Source organism: Batrachochytrium dendrobatidis (assembly GCF_000203795.2).
Source record: "Batrachochytrium dendrobatidis JAM81 unplaced genomic scaffold BATDEscaffold_5, whole genome shotgun sequence".
Lineage (NCBI taxonomy): Eukaryota > Fungi > Chytridiomycota > Chytridiomycetes > Rhizophydiales > Batrachochytrium > Batrachochytrium dendrobatidis.
Window position 1 is genome coordinate 1,325,632 of NW_006281103.1, and position 20,392 is coordinate 1,346,023.

Below are 20,392 nucleotides of genomic sequence, written 5' to 3' on the forward strand. Positions count from 1 at the left end.
TTAATTGTTGGCATTCAAATATTATTCGAGTCGACTTGAAACTGCACAATTTATAACCAGAAACCAACTCAATCATCACATTTGACTATTGAATTGAATGTCATTTTATCCTTATAGTCAGCCAAAATGGACAGCAACTGCTTCTACAAACACTGCAACGAATAGCACGACTGATGATGATAATCTTAATATTCATCAAGTAACCGATTCGCTTTGGGATACTCCTGTTCATTCTTCACAAAATGCCATGTTAGTCTTTGTTGTTAATGCTCACTTTAAATATAAATGCTAGCTCATTGGAATGATTATTCAAGTGTAAATGCTAACATGAATGGTTCATTGAAATATAGTGCTATTGCAAAAACTGCACCAAAATCATACCCATCACAGGGCTTTGAAGTCATAACAGAAAGCACTCCTTTATTACAACCACCGGAAGATGGATGCGACAGTTGCACACACTGCAGTTGTCTTCATTGCAATTGTAGATTCATTACTGAGCAACAACTTCGAGGGTTTCACATTTTTAGTATTTGTGTAGAAGTCGCTGACCGTCATTTACCTGCTGCTGATTTGGCTTCTCATTTATCTGCTTCCATATCACACAATGCAATGTCATGTGTTTTGTCATCATCGTTGGATCGTCAGCAAGCATGGCGACAACGAAAAACATTCCAATCTGATATATTGAGATGTCTGATACAGGTGCTTCCACAACTACGAAGCGTTACTCTCTCTTCAAACGATCCAAGAGCTGGTCCATTGATTTATTTGGACATTGTATTAAAAACTGCTCCATCAAATGAGTCCAACGCTTTAATGAAACAGGCATTGTTGGATGATGGTCATCGATCCGTTTATCTGGGTGAAGAAATTCCTAGTTTTGAAGCCGTCACAACCCCTGCATTGCTAAACACTCGTACTATGAAAACTATATTGGTCATGCAGGGATTGACCTGCTCGTCGTGTGTGCGAAATGTTTACGATATATTGGTCAAAACTCCTGGCGTGTTTAAAGCTTTGGTCACTTTACGACCTTGTGTTGCAACAGTACATCATCACTATGCGCAGGTATTCTCTGGTACTCTAATTCAGCGCATTGAAAGTCTTGGTTATCAAGTTATCGATTCTCATACAATCCCTGTCAACTCAATACGCGATGATCATACCACCAGTGATTCGGTGCTGCCTGTTGCTTCTCCGATTTTAAAACGACTGACATTGACTGTTTCTGGAATGACTTGTGCATCCTGTGTCAATTCTATCCAAAACATGATCCAAACTGTAACGGGTGTTGTTTCCGAGTCGGTTGTTGTTACGTTATTTCCTCAACAGGTTGTTTTGGTTCATGATCCAAATAAGATTGGAATGGAGCAGATTGCGCAGGTGATTGAAGAGGCAGGTTTTGATGTTATCGAGAAAACATCACTGCCATATGTTGCAGCTGGAGAGCTTGCAAGCTCTTCATCTATTGCTCGAACATTAGTCAAGGTGGAGGGAATGACATGTTCATCGTGTGTTGCTTCGATTGAAACGGCTCTTTCAAATCAGCCTGGTGTGCACTCATCTACAGTCAATCTGATCACAAAACAGGCCATTATTGAACACGATGCCTCGGTTATTGGAGTACGCGATCTCATCAGTTTTGTCAACGACATTGGATTCGATGCAGAGTTGTATTCGAGCCAAAACAATACTTCACATTCTGGCGGAATAGCCACCTCTGAAGACAGAGAGTTGAAGCAGTATTTTTACGAGACAACCATTGCATCGATATTTACTCTTCCAGCATTTTTTGTATCCATGGTTGTAATGATGGTATTTCCTCATGATCATCCAGTAAGCATGTTTTTCATGCAGCATCTTATTCCCGGCGTCACTGTTGAGGATTTTGTCATGTTGATGCTGGCCACACCTGTTCAGTTTATACTGGGGTATCGCTTTTATAGAGGTGCATACAAATCCGTGGTTAAACTCGGTACTGCCAACGTGAGTAATACAATACTATGATTTAAGCTGATGTTTCAATGACTAAATGTAATGCCTTTTAATTGAATGTTCACGTCATTTAGATGGATGTTTTGGTTGCACTTGGAACCAGTGCTGCCTACTTTTTTTCTGTCTATGCAATGATGCTTAATGCAATGGCCAAGCGACATAACTTGGATCAGTTTTTTGAAACTTCTATTTTTCTGATTTTTTTTATTCTTTTGGGGAAATACATGGAGACGTTGGCAAAAGGTAATTGGATTGAATCTGTTTTATGCAGATTGACATGTCGGTATGTATAGTTTCTAATCCTGATGATGTTAGGCAGAACTTCAGAGGCTATTTCACAGCTTATGTCGCTTACTCCCGACACGGTCATTTTAGTACACTTGGATGAAGTCAATCCCAACAGTATTATTAGTGAGTCGGAGATTGATCTTGGTCTTGCCCAGGTTGGTGATGTGTTGAAAGTTGTCGCTGGTGGTCGGTTTCCATGTGATGGTATCATTGTTTGTGGAACATCGTTTATTGATGAAAGCATGCTCACGGGTGAGCCTGTTGCTGTTTCAAAGACAGTTGGTGATGAGGTACTCGGTGGTACAGTGAACAAATCGGCAATGATACTTATGAAAGTAGTAAAAGTAGGCACAGATACCGCTCTAGCGCGGATTGTCAAGCTTGTAGAGGACGCACAATCATGTAAAGCTCCTATTCAAGCATTTGCGGATCGTATCTCGGCGATATTTGTTCCAGGTGTTTTGATTGTTGCGATGATAACGCTATTAGTTTGGTCAACTGCTGTTTTGTCTGGAGCTGTACCTAAAACTTGGATACCACCGTCGCGATCACCTATGCTTTTTGCTGTCGAGTTTGCAATTTCTGTTCTAGTTATAGCGTGTCCTTGTGCATTGGGTCTGGCTACGCCCACTGCGGTAATGGTTGGTACTGGTGTTGCAGCGAAATTTGGTATATTAGTCAAAGGAGGTGGTGCAGCACTTGAGATGGCACACAAGGTTACTGCTATTGCATTTGATAAAACAGGAACTTTGACATATGGACACCCAACAGTTACAGATGTCAAGACCACTGCAGCTCTTGATGGGTTTCGGCATGTTTTGCCAACAGACAATGACTTTTGGTCGATGCTGTTTACTATGGAATCTGCATCTGACCATCCACTTGCCAATGCTGTGTGTGCATTTATTAAATCCGATCATGCAGACACAATCAATGAAGCCAATCGACATCCAGGATATGTGGTTGCAGATATAGCGGAAGTTGCAGGTCGCGGTCTTTCTGCACTACTGAAACCAACGGATCCAAGCGAGCAAACATTTCGCATTGTTGTAGGAAACGAAAGATGGATGCGAGAACATACTTGCTATGATAACCCAGAGCAGATATCCGAAGTGACGTACAGATGGCAGCAACTTGGAAAATCGATTGTCATGATTGGAGCCGCACCCGAACCATCGGGAGAAACACCACTATCGGTTGTCAATGCACCATCAATGCAGATGCGAGGAAGATTGTTGGCTGTGCTAGCCATAGCAGATCCAGTAAGATTCGAATCAGCAAGTGTGATTGTTGCATTGGAGAAACGGGGGATCGAAGTCTGGATGGTAACAGGGGACAACGATACCACAGCAAGAGCAATTGGTGCACAACTTGGAATCAGTCCAAATCGTATAATGAGTCATGTGTTACCGGGAGAAAAGGCTGAGAAAATCAAACATCTTCAAGCAATGCAAGTTCGAGATGGACGCGGAGGAAAGGTAGCCATGGCAGGCGATGGGATCAATGATTCGGTAGCACTAGCTCAGGCGGATGTTGGGTAATTCTATGTGCTGAAACTATCACTTTACACAATATACTAACCAGATTTGACTGTAATAGAATTGCGATTGGAGCAGGTTCTGACATTGCTATAGAAGCAGCACAAGTTGTGCTTGTGAAATCCGATCTACGCGATGTGTTGATTCTAATTGATATTTCTCGTAAAACATTCAACCGAATCCGACTCAACTTTGCATGGGCTTTAGGGTATAACTTGATGGGTGTACCAATAGCTGCTGGAATACTATATCCATTCATGCATGTTGCACTTGCGCCATGGGTAGCAGGATTAGCTATGGCACTAAGCTCAGTATCGGTGGTTGTGAGTTCATTGATGCTCAAGAATTTCAAGCCTGACAATATAGCTACACAAAATTGACATTAGCTTGAATCGTTGCAACTGGTGATAAAGGTCATGCTAAAGAAGAATAAAAATCAAATCAAAATGTCAGCAATCGTTATTCTTGATGTTCACAAATTGGTAGATTTAAATGGCGAGAATATCCTCGATCGTGTCTTGTGCACAACGACAATCTGACTTGTTGAATCGACAGAATGGTTTTAAAACAATGAAATCGAGTTGTTGAAATATAAATATTTCTTGTTCTCGTTGTCGATAGCCGTGACAATCAGATTGTGTAATTCGGCTTGGTGACTGCAATGTCTGATCGTTCTGCATTAAAACGAACCGTGGATTCTACTTTGGCTGAAGACTCCACTGCTGTACTAGATATTTCTCCATGTACAAAGCGACAGCAATATGTTTGTTCTCTTCTGCCTCGACTTGATCAGTCATTCATCTCTACTCAACATTCAAGACAATTTATTCAAGAACCTTCAACGTCTGCAAACCCATCAACTCCAATTACTGCTATTCATCAACATTATACACAATACAGAGAAGAGATTGATCGACTATTTACGGCTTTGTCTGAGCCATGTTCAATCCCAGAGTTAGAATTGGTCGACTTGCACTCGTTTGAATCAAACCATCTTTCAAATCAAATATACAATCTGATTCAAAAGGAAAATGTTGTTGTTGCTCTACCACCTAATATCAACAAGGTGCTTAAAACTTGCATGTCTGGATTCGTTGGTGTCGTCTTGTTGATCAGCTATGAAAGTAATATTCTAACTTTGTTGTTGGGATTTACATTAGACAATTTTGAGTTTGTCGGTCATTGAACTCTTCAACTCTCTGCAGTGGAATAACAATAATCCAGTTAAGATTCTTGAATTACTGGCACGATTTATATACTAGTGAATATTTCAAAGTCGTATTCATGAAATGGAACATTTGTCACTTCAAAAGACTGGCTGAATATTCGTTGCGTATTCTTACAATTGATTTGAATATACATTTCCAATCGATACAGCTTCCATCATATGATATAACCAAACTATAAACATTCGTTTATTAGTGTTTTATTTTGCATGAATATGGCTGTAATACCATCAGATTGCTTATGTGTCACTTTTAATCTTTAGATCTACAAAACTAGCGTTATACTGGTTCCTTCAAGTTGCTCAGTAATCAAAAAAACTCAGTTTATAAACACTCACTCCAAGCTACATACTAATTACACGGAAGATATCAACATCGTGGAGGATTTACAGGTAAAGTTGAGCTTTTGATTTTACTACAAAAACGACTTGTTATTTCCGTTTAGCAAATCACTCATTTGTGGATACTTGGTTGAATAAAAAGACTGAATTTTGGACGAAAAAACCGATTCAAGCAGACATTGTTGTCATGACTGCTAGCACCTTGATGCATTTGCTAAACAAGAAATATGTATTGATGAGCGAGGTACTTTAGTGGATGCATCTCGTTTAAATCTCGTAATCATGCTTACTAACTTGCAAGATATTGTGGAATATTCGACTTTTATAGTTTAATCTGGTAGTGTTTGATGAATGTCATTCTATTTGTAGTGATCAGTCACACAGATTATTTTTGCACACATATTGGACATTCAATGCCAAAAATATATCATGGCGAACACTGGGTGTCACTTCTTTATCCAATTTCAACAAGGACAATTTATGCGACTCGCTATGGTAATATTCCCAATCCATCATTCAATACTTTTTGGTGAATCTTGATACTAATGCGTGTGGTTTCCATTTTATAGTGAGTTGCAAAATAAGCTGCTTTCAAAAGCAGTGGTCTCTAATATGCAAGGAGATATTTGCCTTTTTAAACCCCCGCCTACTGAAACAGTGGTTTACTTTGATGCTAGTCTCTCACAGTCTATGCCACATATTTATGACGACATTCACAAAAAATGTCCAGAGCTTGCTCAAGATCTTTATTGCCAGTTGAATGTGTTGTCAGAATTATGCAATCTGTTTGGTTCATGGTGTGTTGAAAGGCTACTTGATATGACCATTCTTTGGTATTTGCGCAAGTTGAAATGTGCTGCACTTTTTAAAACTTCAATGCCAGTTCATGATTCAAGTCTTACATCTTGCCATAACCAAAAAAATGACAGTTTTTTTGAGTGTAATCTTGGTAAGTAGATTTATTATACAGTGTTATAAATGTAATACTTTTATTTTAACCAACTACGATTGCTTTATAAATCCTCATCAACTTTAGACTGCTCCAAAGCGGTTTTATATTTCGATACCCGAGATATCATTTCACAAGCCGAATTGCTAGACGATCCACTTTTTTCTAACCCACTTTGGAAAACCAAGTTAAATAGCCGATCAGATAGAATTGTCAAGTTTTGTACAGACCATATAGTTTCAAGCAAGTTTGGACTAAAGCATAATCTCATTTTGCCTTGCACGGTATCCTCCAAATTTCAATCTTTGGTGGATATTTTAAATTGGCTCAGTACTATACCAAAAGCATGCGGTATTGTGATGATGAAAATGACATCTCATATCAAAATTATACAGTTCATGATTGCATCACATCCAAATTTGATTGTGTTGAAGCCTCTGGTGTTGAACGAACCTTTAGGAATGGATACATCCGACAATTCTATATCAATTGACGCGTTTCGGAAAGGCAATTGTAATTTGCTAATCACCACATGGGTAATCAAGTTTCATTATATATTACAAGTGCTGATGCTTTTTATTTATTGGTTTAGAATATTTGGTAACCATATCCAGTGTTTTATTTTAGATTCCCGAGGAAATATGTGATATCACACCTATACACGTAGTAATACAATATGATGCAGATATGCAAGTATCTGACTATAAGCAATATCAGAAAAGGCAGTGTTTTTCTGAATCACAATTTATTGTGCTAATGGGAAAGAGTGCAAAAGACGAGCCAAACTGCTTTATGGACATACAACAAAAGGAGTCTCAAATGCATGCGATGCCCATTCAATTATTATTAGATGATCATCAGCAGGCCGTATCATCAAAGCTGAGATGCGATCAAGTGACAGGAATGTCTCTTGAATCTACCCTTGATTCCATATCAAGTCCCTTCTCAGAGTCTCCACTTGTCGCACCTTGCTCGCCAACATACCACCATCGTGAAACTCTTGATACTTTTACAAGTGAGAGCCTTTCCCAAGATATCACATACGAAATACCAAACTCTAATAGTGTCATCAGGTTGGCCGACTCGATTAGAATACTTCACGAGTATTGTGCAACACTCACTGTAAATAATGTGCAGTACAAGCCCCAGTATCGATATATGCAGAGTAAATCACTTTTATTCTATGTAGAGATCGTTATGCCAGATTATATTCGCCAAGAATGTCAAAAAACCATTGGACCTGAAAATGTTTCAAAAAAAATAGCAAAGCGTATGGCTGCTTTAAAGCTTGTAAAGCAATTGCATCTCTGTGGTGAGCTGGATAAATTTCTTGAAAAGTCTAATGTGACTGCATTGGCAAAAACTCGCAAAAAAATGCATGATCAGGTTGAGCCAGCTTCGATTACACCTTCATTTGGATCTTTTGACATATTTCCGCTAAATATTCCTACTGTTTTTGATTGCACTTGGACTGTGGATGCATGTGCCTGGCTAAGTATTATTATTATCCGAACAGACAGCAGTAGACCGGTAAAACTTACTAAACAGAATGACGTGATTTGTGCATCTGCTAAAGCTTTTAAAGAATCTCTTGAAGCCTCTTCAGCAATTCAACACACCTCGAATTTACCAACAATCACCGACATTCCACTGCAGATTGGAATTGTGACGTGTGGAAAAGACAATGCGCAAACAGAATTTCTTGACTTGGATTTTCATGGAGAGTCTAAACAGATCCAAATATTAACTTTGGAGCATCAGTTTAAACTTACTTTGAAGAATATTGCCAGTTTTAAAAAATATCATTTTCATGTATTTTCTGGTATATTGCGTAGCTCATTTGATGAAGCCTCTGACTGGGGAATGCTTTGTGTTCCTATTGATATTTCTGTTGTAACGTCTTTGGCTTTTAATCCGTTAACCACACTGGCAGACAATGTGATTGACTGGGATGAACTCAAGTTTAGCAAGCATTGCGACAACATTAATGTAATGGATATAATGTGCGATCCGCTTGAACCTTTTACAGGGCATTGTGATATGGTTCTGTTTGATCGTCTGCAGTACTCGCGTAAATATACAGTGCTGGATGTCTGCTACGATAAAAATCCATCTACCGTTATTCCAAAGATGTTCAAGTTTAATACGGTAAAGTCGTACTATATGAATCAGCTCAAATATCAAGACACAATCAAGGACGATCAGCCTTTAATTCGAGGTTTGAGTATCCCACCTCCAGTACAAACCAAACAGCTACGTTTGGTGAATCACGAAGCATATTTGCTTCCGCAATTTCTTGGCGTATATCCCATAAAGCGAACTCATCTACATCAGGCTCTTGTGTTGCCACTGATTACTCAAAAAATATGGCATTATTTTCTTGCTAGAGATATCAAGTACGGATATGGGTTGACTTTAGCAAACCAAGCCTTCACAGGGTCTCAATTCAGTGCAACCCCAAAACTTCTTCAAATAGCCACCACATCAAGTGCATCTAATATGGGATACAGCTACGAACGCCTTGAAACGCTTGGAGATAGTTTCCTCAAAATTCATCAATCCCTTCATTTGTTTTGCCGCAATCCATTTAAAAATGAAGGATGGATGACACAACAGCGAATCAAAATCGAAAAAAATCAAGTATTACATCAGAAAGCCTTGGATGCAGGGTTGCAACATTTTATTTTAACCAAACCACTGACAAAAAGAAATTGGGTTCCACCAGCAAAAAATATAAGATTAAATCAGGAGATATCCAACAAGACGTTAGCGGGCTCGATCGAAGCCGTGATTGGGGCTTGCGTGGAGGAAGGTGGTGTTGAACAGGCTGCACTGGCTGTAAGTCGACTTCTCAGTGACGAGTACGAAACAGATTGGTCAAATTATCATCATGATTTGTACACTAGTATTCAAGCATCCCCGTCATCCACTGATTACTATGAATCTGTAGTGCATGTCGATCCGATTGCTACCAAACAGATTGAAGAGCAGATTGGCTACACATTCCGTGACAAAACTTTGCTGTGGGAAGCTTTGACGCATTCAGGAACGGGAAAACTGGGTAGCATGTTTCAACGGCTTGAATTTTTAGGAGATGCAGTGCTTTCTTACCTTGCAATGCAACATTTGTATAAAATTACACCACCGTTGAATCCAGGTGGATTATCAAAACTTCGCGCTGAGCTTGTTTGCAATCAATTTCTGGCATGTGTGTCGATTCAAATTGGGTTGGTAAAGTATATACGCCATACAGATATGACTATGGAAGCAGCAATCGGGCGGTTTACTGCATGGGTTCAAGGCTATCTCGCATCTGAATCATCTACTCCATTACCAATATCGACGTCAGCTACTCAAATTGCCTCTGCTCGATTGTTTTGGAACAAGGGAAATACAGCACCAAAAACTGCAGGTGATGTTTACGAGTCCATGCTAGGTGCTGTATTTGTAGATTCTCAATTTGATATACACTGCGTGCAAAGCATGTTTGACATCACAGTGATCTCACCTTGGTGGTGGCGATTCACATCGCTGTTTGGTGGAGAATCAATGATATACGAAAACCCAGTTGCTGAATTGCGAACCTTGTCCTATTCATTGTTTAAATGTGTCAAGATAGATTACACGTATGTTTTTTGTCGGGTAAATTTGACAACTACAAATCTATTGTCTGCATTTCTGTTGAATACAATTGCCAAAAAATACTGAAATCCAACTATTTTTAAAAACAAAACATTCAGATATGAATATGGTCTACATGGAGGTACTACCGCAACTATCACGTATCACAACATGGTATTGGCTCAATGTCTCGGCACTGGGCAACGCGATGCCAAAAAAGCAGCGGCATGTACAGCCGTCGAGTATGTCAATACGCATAAAGACGAGCTAAAAGACTTGTGCGATTGTGCACATCAGCAAAAACAGGAGTCCACAGAGACAAAAGTATATGCAGCCGATAGCATCATTTGTTTTGATTCAGACAAGGACAAGCCGACACGGTCTAATAAGGAATCGGCTCGGCTTTCTATCGAGTATGCAACAACTACTGATCAACAAGATCCGGCAAGTGATTGGGGTGAGTCTGTTGATCAAGCAACACATGCACCACTTGAATCTATTGCAGTTTCACCCGATACTTTGTAATGCACGAGTCGAAGCATGTTGAAGGCTTATCGTGCAGTAATGATTGCGCATCCATCCACACTGCAATAGAGATCCACTCCACAACTGCAACCATAGTAATGAACCAGTCTAATTATAATCTTGAAATATCGAGAATTAATATATTGCAGCTTGACCAAATTTGTAATCGTCATCATCCATCATATCTGCTGCAGAATAACTGGATGAGCCAATATTAGCAACACATCCTCGAGTCTTGCTTTTAGGAGTCGAGTTGGATACTATAGTCTTGGATACCTTTCCTGCTTTCTTGGAGCGTAATACAGCTTTAGTCTTTCCAGCAGCAGTGGGTTTATCACCTAACCGGTCAATAAGCCGCTTGCCAAGACGATTCTCAATTGGACCTGGTTTGGGTCCAAGACGCTTTACAAGGGGTTTGACCACTGAAATGGTCTTGGATGCTTTAGTACGACCATTACTTTGCTTGGTCATCATACTAGCAGCAGAATTGGACATTTTATGACCAGTCTGTTGTTGCTGCTTCAAGAGAGTTGCAGCAGTCTTTGCATCAAGTCTTTTGTTGGAAGTGGATGGCTCAAGTCTTTTCTGAACAGTTGTAGAGGATGATGGATGAACTGCTCGAGTCTTGGCAGCAACAGCTCTATCCCTTTCAATCAATGCAAACCTTGAGGCGAATGCAGCATGAGCATCGTTAATACAAACCATTTACACGTAGCAATGGCTGAATACTATCATTCTAGCCAACACTACTTACCGCTCAGCCAATGTCATGATAATATATCGACAAGATCTGAGCCAACTTCAAACTTTATTTAATCATTCTGCATATTGGATGATATGCCAAGGAATTCAGTTCAATATAAGCCTCAACAGTTCCATGAAGTTCCCGAAACACTATTCCATCCCAACTGTGCTCCATACGCTGTATTAATCTGGCATGCTGCCGAATTGAATGTTGTCAGCGCATTTTGGGTTGCAGTCTGTAGATACAGCGCATTGGCATGTGCTGCAGCTTGCTGATTAGCAGCGGCTATATTATTCCAAATAGCCTGATTCTATAATGGGTTTACATGTTAATATTTAGAATAGTAACTCACAACCCTTCGAGTTTAAAGTTACCTGAAGTGCGAGATTTTGCTGCAGAGCAATCATTGCATTATAATAATTGCTATCGTTGTCCCAATAAGTAGACAAACAGCCGGCATTCCACAAAACATTTCCATAACTAGCCAGATTGGTATTCCAGTTCTGCCACTGAGCCCAGTATACAGATGGATCAACCACTGGTGCCGCGGCTGCACCACCAACAGCATTGGCCGAAGCAATAGCTACGCCATTGGTTGCTATGGCAGTAGCAGTGGCCTGAACTTGTGCTTGAATGGCTGTTTGTTGTTGCTGCATGGTGGTATGAAACTGCATCGCAGCAGTCCCATATTGATCAAGAGTGTATGGACAACCTGTGCCCAAATCGCGTTTCTCAGTCGTGTAACCCATAGTAGTATAAGATGGAATGGCTGCTGCGATCTGCACCATCACTGCAGTTATAATAGTAAACAGATACATTTTATAAATAGCCAAGATTGGTTGATCAATAAAGATAGTGTATTGGCTTTTATATTCCTCAACTGCAAGGTTTTATTCCCACATTCGAATCAAATACAGCTTTACAATCCATTCCAACAAATAATAAAATAGCTTAAACATCCTTCAAGTCAATATTACAAATTCACATACATGCAAGTTGAGTTTATTGTGTCAAAGTGTGAACAGAATTGCAAAAATATATCAAGCATGGGAAAATTCCCGGTCTGGATATAATAAGCTTTTTAGGTGTGCTAACAAAAAATGGGTAGATTCAATTATTACATGCCTACACCATATCCCGGAGCAACTCCAGCACCGTATCCTGCGCCAACTTCAGCGCCATATCCTGCACCAACTCCTGCACCGTATCCAGCTCCTGATCCTGCTCCCCACCATCGTCGTTCCAAGCGTGTATTATCTTGAACACCTTTACACTCACCAATCTTGGCATCACAGCTGCCTAGTTGCTTGGCACGACATGATAGCGATTTGAATTGCAATTCAAGTTTTGCCGTGGCTTCACAAACACGATCGAGTTGCTGCAGTAGCTGTGTTTTTTGGTTACCTTGATATTGCTGTCCAAGATTAGATGATGCACAGTCCAACAATGCAAGTTTTTGCAATGCAATGCCACGTATGAATCCACGCACTGCATTGGCTCGATCTACTGCTGCAGACTTGTCTTCACCACACGACACATCACTCTTGATTGCATTTTCTTGACATGTGGAAACCACATTGATTCCGGCACATGATGGTTTCATACCGCTCTTGACATCAGACCATGAATTCATAACCAATGGACTAGCAGTCGTGAATCTGACCATATTGTTGCCAAGACGATCATTCAAATCATGCAAACGAGTCAATGCATCATGACGTGCACCAAACGATGAATCAAACGATGAATCAGGCATTGCTGGTTGTTGAATACTGGATGCGTGCAATCTATCCAGCATGTCACGGATGGTTGACATTTGTTGTTGGATTACATTTTGCAAATTCTGGATGGTGTTTGCGTAATCGTCAACTGAACAGACGGATGATTGATGTGGAATATCAATGTTTTGAGTATCAGCAGTGTTTTGTGGAAATACTGGTTTTGAAAACGTTGGAGCTGAAAAAATCGGGATTTTGGCTGCATCCTGAATGGCAGGTCCAGACTCAGATCCAAGACCAGACTCAGATGACAGGCCAGGACCAGATCCAGATCCAGCATCGAGACCAGTGTTTTGATTTTGGTTGATAGATGGTGCATTAAACTGGAGTCTGTCATTGATGGCAGGAACAGCAATGACTGCAGAAGCAGTGATAATCACAGTCAAAATAATAGTAAACTTCATAATAGACAAATTAACGAGCATGTTATACACCAAATCAGATGTTTTTATACTTGCACATCAATACAATATTAATGCGAATCATGACACGCAGAATAGTTTAATTCAATTACGAGCATGTCATTAAACTCTAATTAAACTATAAGCTTGATTTGATTCACACAAATTAACGTAAACTGCATCATCATGTAGTAGCAACAATTTGTAGAATACTGCTAGAATACTGTATGTTTCAAACAGTTGATTGGTGCAGTGTTGTAACATGCACTTGGATTCTGACTACAGATCAAATGATCATCGTTTAATTACACCATATTGATGTAAATGGAATGTTTTTGTATTGGTATTGCAATGAATGTGACTGTTTTAGTTTGTAGTAAACACTGGTTGAATACTTGTTACACTCTCATATTGAAGATTGACTTGATGGACATTTTTGACTGATGCAACATCCATCATATCATACAAACGATAATTTTGAACTGAAATAGTTGTTCATTTCTGGTAGTCATACGTTGTACAATCACCAGATTGATGTACTGCAATGCATAGATTAAACTGTTTTGATGGCAATCAAGCTGTACACACATTCGTATGCTAAAATCAGATACGTTTACGTTATAGTTCAAGAAACCAAGAATTGCATGTCTTGAGAATGCAACTCTGCATGCCAATCACCAGGAGACTTGTAAAAAAGCTCAATGAAAATGTTGTACAGTAAATGCAATTTAAATCATCATGAGATTGGCAGTTTATTATATATTGACACTCGTATTGGGTGATCCATTTTGCGTGAATACGACTGTATAAACCATTTAATCACTTGAAATGCCCAACCAATCGATTAATAATCAAACTCGATCCATGTGATTATAATTTAAATATTTATTTGTTTAGGTAAGTCGTCATCTTCATCTGTTGCTCCATATGCAGATTGTCCACGTCTTGAACTGAGCAGTCTAGATGATCCACTATCTCTTTTGCCAGTACTGCTGATGGATACGCTATTCAATACTCCCATTTCAATTTCATCGTCTCCAACCATATCATTCAAAAACCTTCGAATTTCATCATCGACATTCTTGCCAGTAATTTTTGCATAATGATCTACTTGCTTCAGCAACTGTTCCTTATGATACTCTTGATATTTCCGAGGATCTCCTTCATAGTTGTCCATAAAATGGAGTTCATGAGGAAGAGCGTGTTTAATTTGTTCTGCCGCATCTTTGATAAACGGTAAAGTGAGATACAAAGCGGCAACACCACCAGTGAATATACACGGGACAAGGAGAGCATATTCGTGAATAGAAAGCCATGCGATTTGACCACACATGCCACCTGCAATAAACCCAAAAAGAATAGGAACATGAACTTTGAGACGCCATAACTCGGCCTTGGTATCGGATCGACACGCTTGACCCAAGATATTTCCTACATCTGTAGCGATTCCTGTCATGTGTGTTGTGCGAACAGCCAACCCAGAGTAAGAAGTCACCATTGCGTTTTGTAATCCGCAAGCAAATGCTGCAGCCCATTCGCCCAATACCAACTCTCGACGCAAAAACATAAACGATGTAAACAACGCAGCAGATTCTATACACAGTGTTATTCCGTAATTGGCACCAAGTTTGAATCGGTTGTCACCCACTATAAATCCAGCCATAAACGATCCAAATGTAAATGATACAATAATAGATACGACCAAAAGAAATGTTTCCCAATCTTGCTGAACAGCCGATATAGCAACCCGAGAAACCGATCCAGTGACATGAGAGACCGTCACACCTATAGGTTCAGTTGATAATTGTGTCAATGTGAACAGGTTTTAGTGAGCAGCCACCAATTGGTTTGTGGTATCAGAAAATATTGTGTTTTGCAATAACACAATCCATAGCATTATGAAAACAAATCATTAGAATACAAGAAGCGTGTTGTAGCAATCAATAGTTTGAGTCAGACTAACGCGAGTTTGGAGCATTTGATATGAAAAATGGTCAAAGAAATATGTATTCAAGTGGTAAATAAACACTTTATATATTGTGTTGTGCACTATGAATTGAAATACATGCAAGGATAGGATAGACTTCAATCATGTATTCAAGTCAAACTGAAGATGGCGCGACAAGATACACGGTTCATGGCACTTGCCTGGAAATACACCTGCCATAGAGACGACATTGATGAAACCGGCATTAGCAGCAAGAGCTACACCACCAGCAACAATGGTGTAAAACTCCCGTTCTGGCAAGTTATTCATGGTTTAGCGTATTATAGTGAATGCAACTTTGTAGTCTATGAAATACTGTCAGGGTTTGCAAAACAATGTTTGGACAAGTTGATAGGATTTAAATCACCGACGTATTCACGTAAAATGGAACATTAAATAAGGATGTCAAAATACATGATACAAAACCAACTTTATGAAATGGTTGTGCCAGTTTACTGGACAACATTGGGTCATTTGAACTGACAAAGTTGACTGGTATCCTGGTGATTGAAATGAAAACAAGTATATTTTCGAAACCTGCGATCTTGTTCTCTTGAACTAGAACGGAAACATATCTGATAGTTTAGGATACAATAGAGTGGAGTTTAATTGAAAATACAACTGTAAAAGTAAAGTTGAACATATTTGATTTTATTCGTACAAAGAATTAGCTGCATTGGCGAGCACTTGATAGTATCGAAACAGGATAAACCAGCCTAGAACCAACCCAGATCATTTGTGCATTAAAACCAAACTCCATCTTTATCAAAAAAATCAGTATAGAGCAATTATTGTTTTTCCAAAAAAGCAAATACTGCATTGGCAAATTTCTCGAGGGCAGTATCATCATACGATAGATATAGTGATGGTTCAATCAATTCCAGTTCCATCAAAACAGGTTTAACCCCATCGATAAGAACAATGTCGACTCTAGCATACAGCAATTGGTTCACTTGGTTTAATGGATCGTACGCTTTTTGAGCTTCCGTCAATATCTGCTCAGCCAAGGTTACCACACTGGCAGGCGAAGTTACCCGCTTGCATGATCCACCCCATTGCTCTTGGACACGAAAATCACCCTTTTTCACAGTTTTCTGAACCGAGTGAGAGTATACTCCGCCAATAAAGACCAACGATACTTCGCCATCAAGTTGTATTTCTTTGAGAAAAGGCTGAATCAAAATCGTAGTTTCGGTATCTCCTTTCGAAGCAAACACAGCATCAATATGCGCTTGTGCAGCTTGCATTTCCATTGTGGCTGTGAATCGCTCTGTGTTTTGCGAGTTGAGCGAAACAGAAGGTTTAATAACGTAACCCGCTGCAGAAGGATAGTCTTGTGGTAAGCATGTGAAACTATCAGGTTGAGCTTGATGAACGAGCTGGGCAACCAACGCACCGACATCCTGATGTGGATTCAGTTGATCACGAATCGATTCCCATTGATGACGAGTTATAAATAATGTAGGAACTGTTTCTACTGTTTTAGAAAGTTCTAGTAAATAATTTTTGTTGATGTTCCAATTGACGACGGACGAGGGATTGAACACAGGAACAGTCAGGCTTGCTAGCCATTGACGGAATGCATGAACATTGCGATCATAGTCTCGTGCATCTTGAACCAAAACCATCGAATATTTAGCCCAGTCAATGGTTGGATCAGACCAAATAGGAGATTCAATAGTGATTGGAGTAGTGGGTTTGGCCATTAGATACATGGCCATTTCCAGATGCTCTTCAGAAAGAGTCAGAGTTGGAAGGCTACTGCCTGGACTATATGTCTCCAAAGCAGGAAGAGCTTCACTGGAAGAGTAAGTTGGAATAGCAATGTACTTCATAGTGGTCGAATCAATGAATGCAAATCAGTAAATAACTAGCATTTGTAAAACGAGCGCTTTTTATAGCCGTGTTGGCGCAAATAGGGTATTGAATAAGGGAGCCAAATGCATAATTAATGGCTAATCTCATGAAATGATTGGTGCTGATTGACTTGTCATACTTGTCTTTTAGGCTCCCTATCAAAGCTTACTGGTCATCGTTGTCTTTTGGCACCCTAATAAAATTTATCGGCGCCGTGTCTGACTTTGTGCAAAAACTAGGATATTCGAAGCAACGCTCACATTAGATTTCAATAAATTTCACATCTTGGGGTATTTGTTTAATCTCCAGCCCTCCCTTTAGCCAGTCCAACTCAACCCAGCCAAAACATTACAAGCAGACATTGGATGACCGACGTGAAAGCAACAGGTGTATTTCCGGGACCTGCAATACCGTTCTGCTGAACTAGAGCATAACATATGATAGTTGAAATGCAATAGTTTGACAATAGTCAAGTTCAATGTTTGGATTGGATGAATTTGGTAATTGTAGAATGTATAGTTGCACCAAATGAGGAAAATGGGATAGTTCAATTGCAAGTATCATATAAATGTTGTTTATTGAAGAGTCGAGAACATCCATTAAAGTCAACTTGTAGTAGGAAAATAGAACGAGTATTTGACTATTGTTTATTCTGAATCAAAAAAACAGTCATTGCAAGATAAACACATAAAGGTATTATATTTTAAGCAATCATGACTGTGATACCGATTTCAAAAGGCTTGATATTTTAAACGTATAGAAATGAATAAGTGGCATAATGATGCATGTAAAAGATGAAGTTTTAAAAGGGTAAATCATAGGTAAATAAAAAGGAGTAGAGTGAATGGGCAATAGTATCACTTTCTATTAGTCGGAAAATCCTGAATGGCAAACCATTTCAAATATAGCAAGGCTTGAAAGGTGTGATAGTATTGCAGATAAAGCAAACATTGCTCAATCCGATATAGGTCAACTCCAAGTGAGTGTTCGTATCAATGGAAGCAACTGTTCTTGTCCACTATTTAACGACTGCTGGTTCATTAGTACCTGTCGCACCTCATGTTTAGGCTTCCACCAGATACGGGATCGGTTGATGACTCCATTGGATTTGAGCGAGATTGGAGGGTGGTTATAGGTCAGATTTACCAAAACAATTGAATCTCGCATTACATTATCAATTGCCAACACAGTTGTGCTTGAGAATCGATTTCCTTGCAGATTGAGTATTTTTAACGAAGGATGCGAGGCAGCCAGATGGGATAGATGTATCGCAGAGGCGTCTGTAAATGCATTTGAAGTCAAATGAAGTTCTTGCAAGCCAACCAATGATTTTATCAGACTGTTTGAGAGAGATGAAAGTCCGTTGTCCATGATCGCATTTCCAGATAGATTTAGACACTTGAGGGTGGAATTCTGAGCATTTCTGTTGGGACCGCTTAGAGTTTTAGCAAAGGCAGCACTTCCACATTCCAGGAAAGCATTATCTTGTACTAGAAGGGTTTCCAGAGTAGTATTAGATCGAAGAACAATGCCCAGAATTGCAGCACCACGTAGGGAAATGGAACAAGAAGCAAGGTTCAAATAGGTTAGCGTGGTGTTGGTGCGCATTGAGCGAGCCAATACAGGCATGACTTCATCAGTGAGTGCAACATTGTTTCCAGCCAAGTAGAGTTTACGGACGGTGGTATTGACACCGAGGTGGGTTAACACATCGATCATATCGGAAGTATTCAACTGCTCAGCAATATATGAAACACTGTCCTGGTGCCAAGAATGAGTAGCGACAATGTGAGGTGGTGGAGCAAGAGGATCTGCGGATGCATAAGCAGGAGGTAAATCAGACCTATCGACATTAAGCGATACTAAAGGAAGGTTGGCCCTTTGTAATAGCTCAGCAATATCATCATAATCATGACTATGCTCCATAGGCAATGCATATTCAGGACCTATCACATAAGGCGAATAGGTCATTGAGTGGGCAGAAGACAAGTCAGATGATGGTGGAGTTATAATGATCGGGTTTGCTAGGGGAGAACTTTCATAGACAGGACGAGGTGGTGAAGGTTCTTGGACTGGAGTAACAGATCTTGGCATTGAACTCATGGATGCAGATTGACTATTGGATGGAATTACTGCTATGGAAGACAATGGCGACTCTGGAGAAATCGACTGTGTAGCATAACTAGTTGATGCAGAATCATTAGTAGACATGGAAAAGCAATTATCGGTTCTCTCATGAGTTGGGCTTGATTCTTGAATAAGCGTGGGTGGAGCAGCTATAGCAAACGGTCTAAACAGCATCAAGGATGGTCTACGCAATTCATTCATATGACTCTGCACTCTTCGGTGGTGTGAGCGTTGTGACTGATAATCATACTGTCGATGCTGTAGTAGCTGTCCAGCATATGAAGCATTAGTAAGCTGTTGTTGACTTGGTGAATCTGCCGTGGTTACTGACTGAGTTGCTCCATCAACAGGCAATGGATCAGAACTATAAGGCGGTGATAGAGAGAATGGCCACAACTCAATACCCCTGGTAGGAGAAGCATTAACCGAATGGCAATACGGCGGAGGATGTATTGGAGTGGATACTATCTGATTAGGGAGAGATGCAGTTGTAAAAGTATTGGCAGTAGTGTTCATATTAGAAGGTTGTCTGAGTTGCTGTTCGGTAGAGCAAGTACCTTCCCATACTGAATTGGACAACCCTGGGATTGCTGATGGAAGAGCCATGAGTAGTAGTAGGTTTTAGTCCTGTTTAGTTTTAATAGTATAACCCTGTTTCAATGCTTTAAGCTTTTTAAACCTTTCAAGGAAAGAATCAACGCGCCTTGACTTCCTACTTGAGCTTGGATAGTTAGGGCTTATAAAGGTAATCATTTCATGAGATGCTTTCAGTGAGTGGATTCTCGACTGTTGTACTCGATGTGAAACACCAAGTACAAGAGTCTCATGACATGAGTGTCAGTCTCGGTAAATTCATAAATCTGTTCATTGCCAAGCAAGTGTTCAAAGCAGTATTGACATCACTAACAATCACACACCCTTGACAGTTGAACTCTATTTAGATTGTAAGTGAATGGAAATGGATGGAAATGGACGGAAATCAGTGAAAATGAATGAAACCCAATGAAAATC

General features: G+C 39.8%; 8 protein-coding genes across 8 annotated transcripts; 2 read left to right on the plus strand and 6 right to left on the minus strand.

Annotated features, from left to right (window-relative positions):
* Window positions 1-942: 942 nt before the first annotated feature.
* BATDEDRAFT_11272 (uncharacterized protein) lies at window positions 943-4,204 on the plus strand (the record flags this gene model as incomplete). The annotated part of the gene is made up of 4 exons (XM_006678301.1): window positions 943-1,989; window positions 2,073-2,241; window positions 2,314-3,823; window positions 3,886-4,204. 4 exons carry the CDS (start codon window positions 943-945, stop codon window positions 4,202-4,204), a joined length of 3,045 nt encoding a protein of 1,014 aa, XP_006678364.1.
* Window positions 4,205-4,485: 281 nt separating this feature from the next.
* Window positions 4,486-10,486, plus strand: BATDEDRAFT_24696 (uncharacterized protein; the record flags this gene model as incomplete). Its single annotated transcript, XM_006678454.1, has 9 exons — window positions 4,486-4,890; window positions 5,314-5,442; window positions 5,534-5,635; window positions 5,720-5,886; window positions 5,961-6,340; window positions 6,428-6,624; window positions 6,736-6,876; window positions 6,968-9,966; window positions 10,081-10,486. The coding sequence occupies 9 exons, from the start codon at window positions 4,486-4,488 to the stop codon at window positions 10,484-10,486; spliced, it is 4,926 nt and encodes a 1,641-aa protein (XP_006678517.1).
* A 135-nt stretch (window positions 10,487-10,621) lies between these two features.
* On the minus strand, window positions 10,622-11,191 carry BATDEDRAFT_24697 (uncharacterized protein; the record flags this gene model as incomplete). The annotated part of the gene is made up of 1 exon (XM_006678455.1): window positions 10,622-11,191. The coding sequence occupies one exon, from the start codon at window positions 11,189-11,191 to the stop codon at window positions 10,622-10,624; it is 570 nt and encodes a 189-aa protein (XP_006678518.1).
* A 161-nt stretch (window positions 11,192-11,352) lies between these two features.
* BATDEDRAFT_24698 (uncharacterized protein) lies at window positions 11,353-12,049 on the minus strand (the record flags this gene model as incomplete). The annotated part of the gene is made up of 2 exons (XM_006678456.1): window positions 11,353-11,541; window positions 11,606-12,049. The coding sequence occupies 2 exons, from the start codon at window positions 12,047-12,049 to the stop codon at window positions 11,353-11,355; spliced, it is 633 nt and encodes a 210-aa protein (XP_006678519.1).
* A 299-nt stretch (window positions 12,050-12,348) lies between these two features.
* On the minus strand, window positions 12,349-13,434 carry BATDEDRAFT_88165 (uncharacterized protein; the record flags this gene model as incomplete). Its single annotated transcript, XM_006678737.1, has 1 exon — window positions 12,349-13,434. One exon carries the CDS (start codon window positions 13,432-13,434, stop codon window positions 12,349-12,351), a length of 1,086 nt encoding a protein of 361 aa, XP_006678800.1.
* An 853-nt stretch (window positions 13,435-14,287) lies between these two features.
* On the minus strand, window positions 14,288-15,667 carry BATDEDRAFT_88164 (uncharacterized protein; the record flags this gene model as incomplete). The annotated part of the gene is made up of 2 exons (XM_006678738.1): window positions 14,288-15,195; window positions 15,571-15,667. The coding sequence occupies 2 exons, from the start codon at window positions 15,665-15,667 to the stop codon at window positions 14,288-14,290; spliced, it is 1,005 nt and encodes a 334-aa protein (XP_006678801.1).
* A 360-nt stretch (window positions 15,668-16,027) lies between these two features.
* BATDEDRAFT_35032 (uncharacterized protein) lies at window positions 16,028-17,459 on the minus strand. Its single transcript, XM_006678531.1, has one exon. It carries the CDS (start codon window positions 17,230-17,232, stop codon window positions 16,186-16,188), a length of 1,047 nt encoding a protein of 348 aa, XP_006678594.1. The 5' UTR covers window positions 17,233-17,459; the 3' UTR covers window positions 16,028-16,185.
* A 348-nt stretch (window positions 17,460-17,807) lies between these two features.
* BATDEDRAFT_88123 (uncharacterized protein) lies at window positions 17,808-19,987 on the minus strand (the record flags this gene model as incomplete). The annotated part of the gene is made up of 1 exon (XM_006678739.1): window positions 17,808-19,987. One exon carries the CDS (start codon window positions 19,985-19,987, stop codon window positions 18,224-18,226), a length of 1,764 nt encoding a protein of 587 aa, XP_006678802.1. The 3' UTR covers window positions 17,808-18,223.
* Window positions 19,988-20,392: the final 405 nt, after the last annotated feature.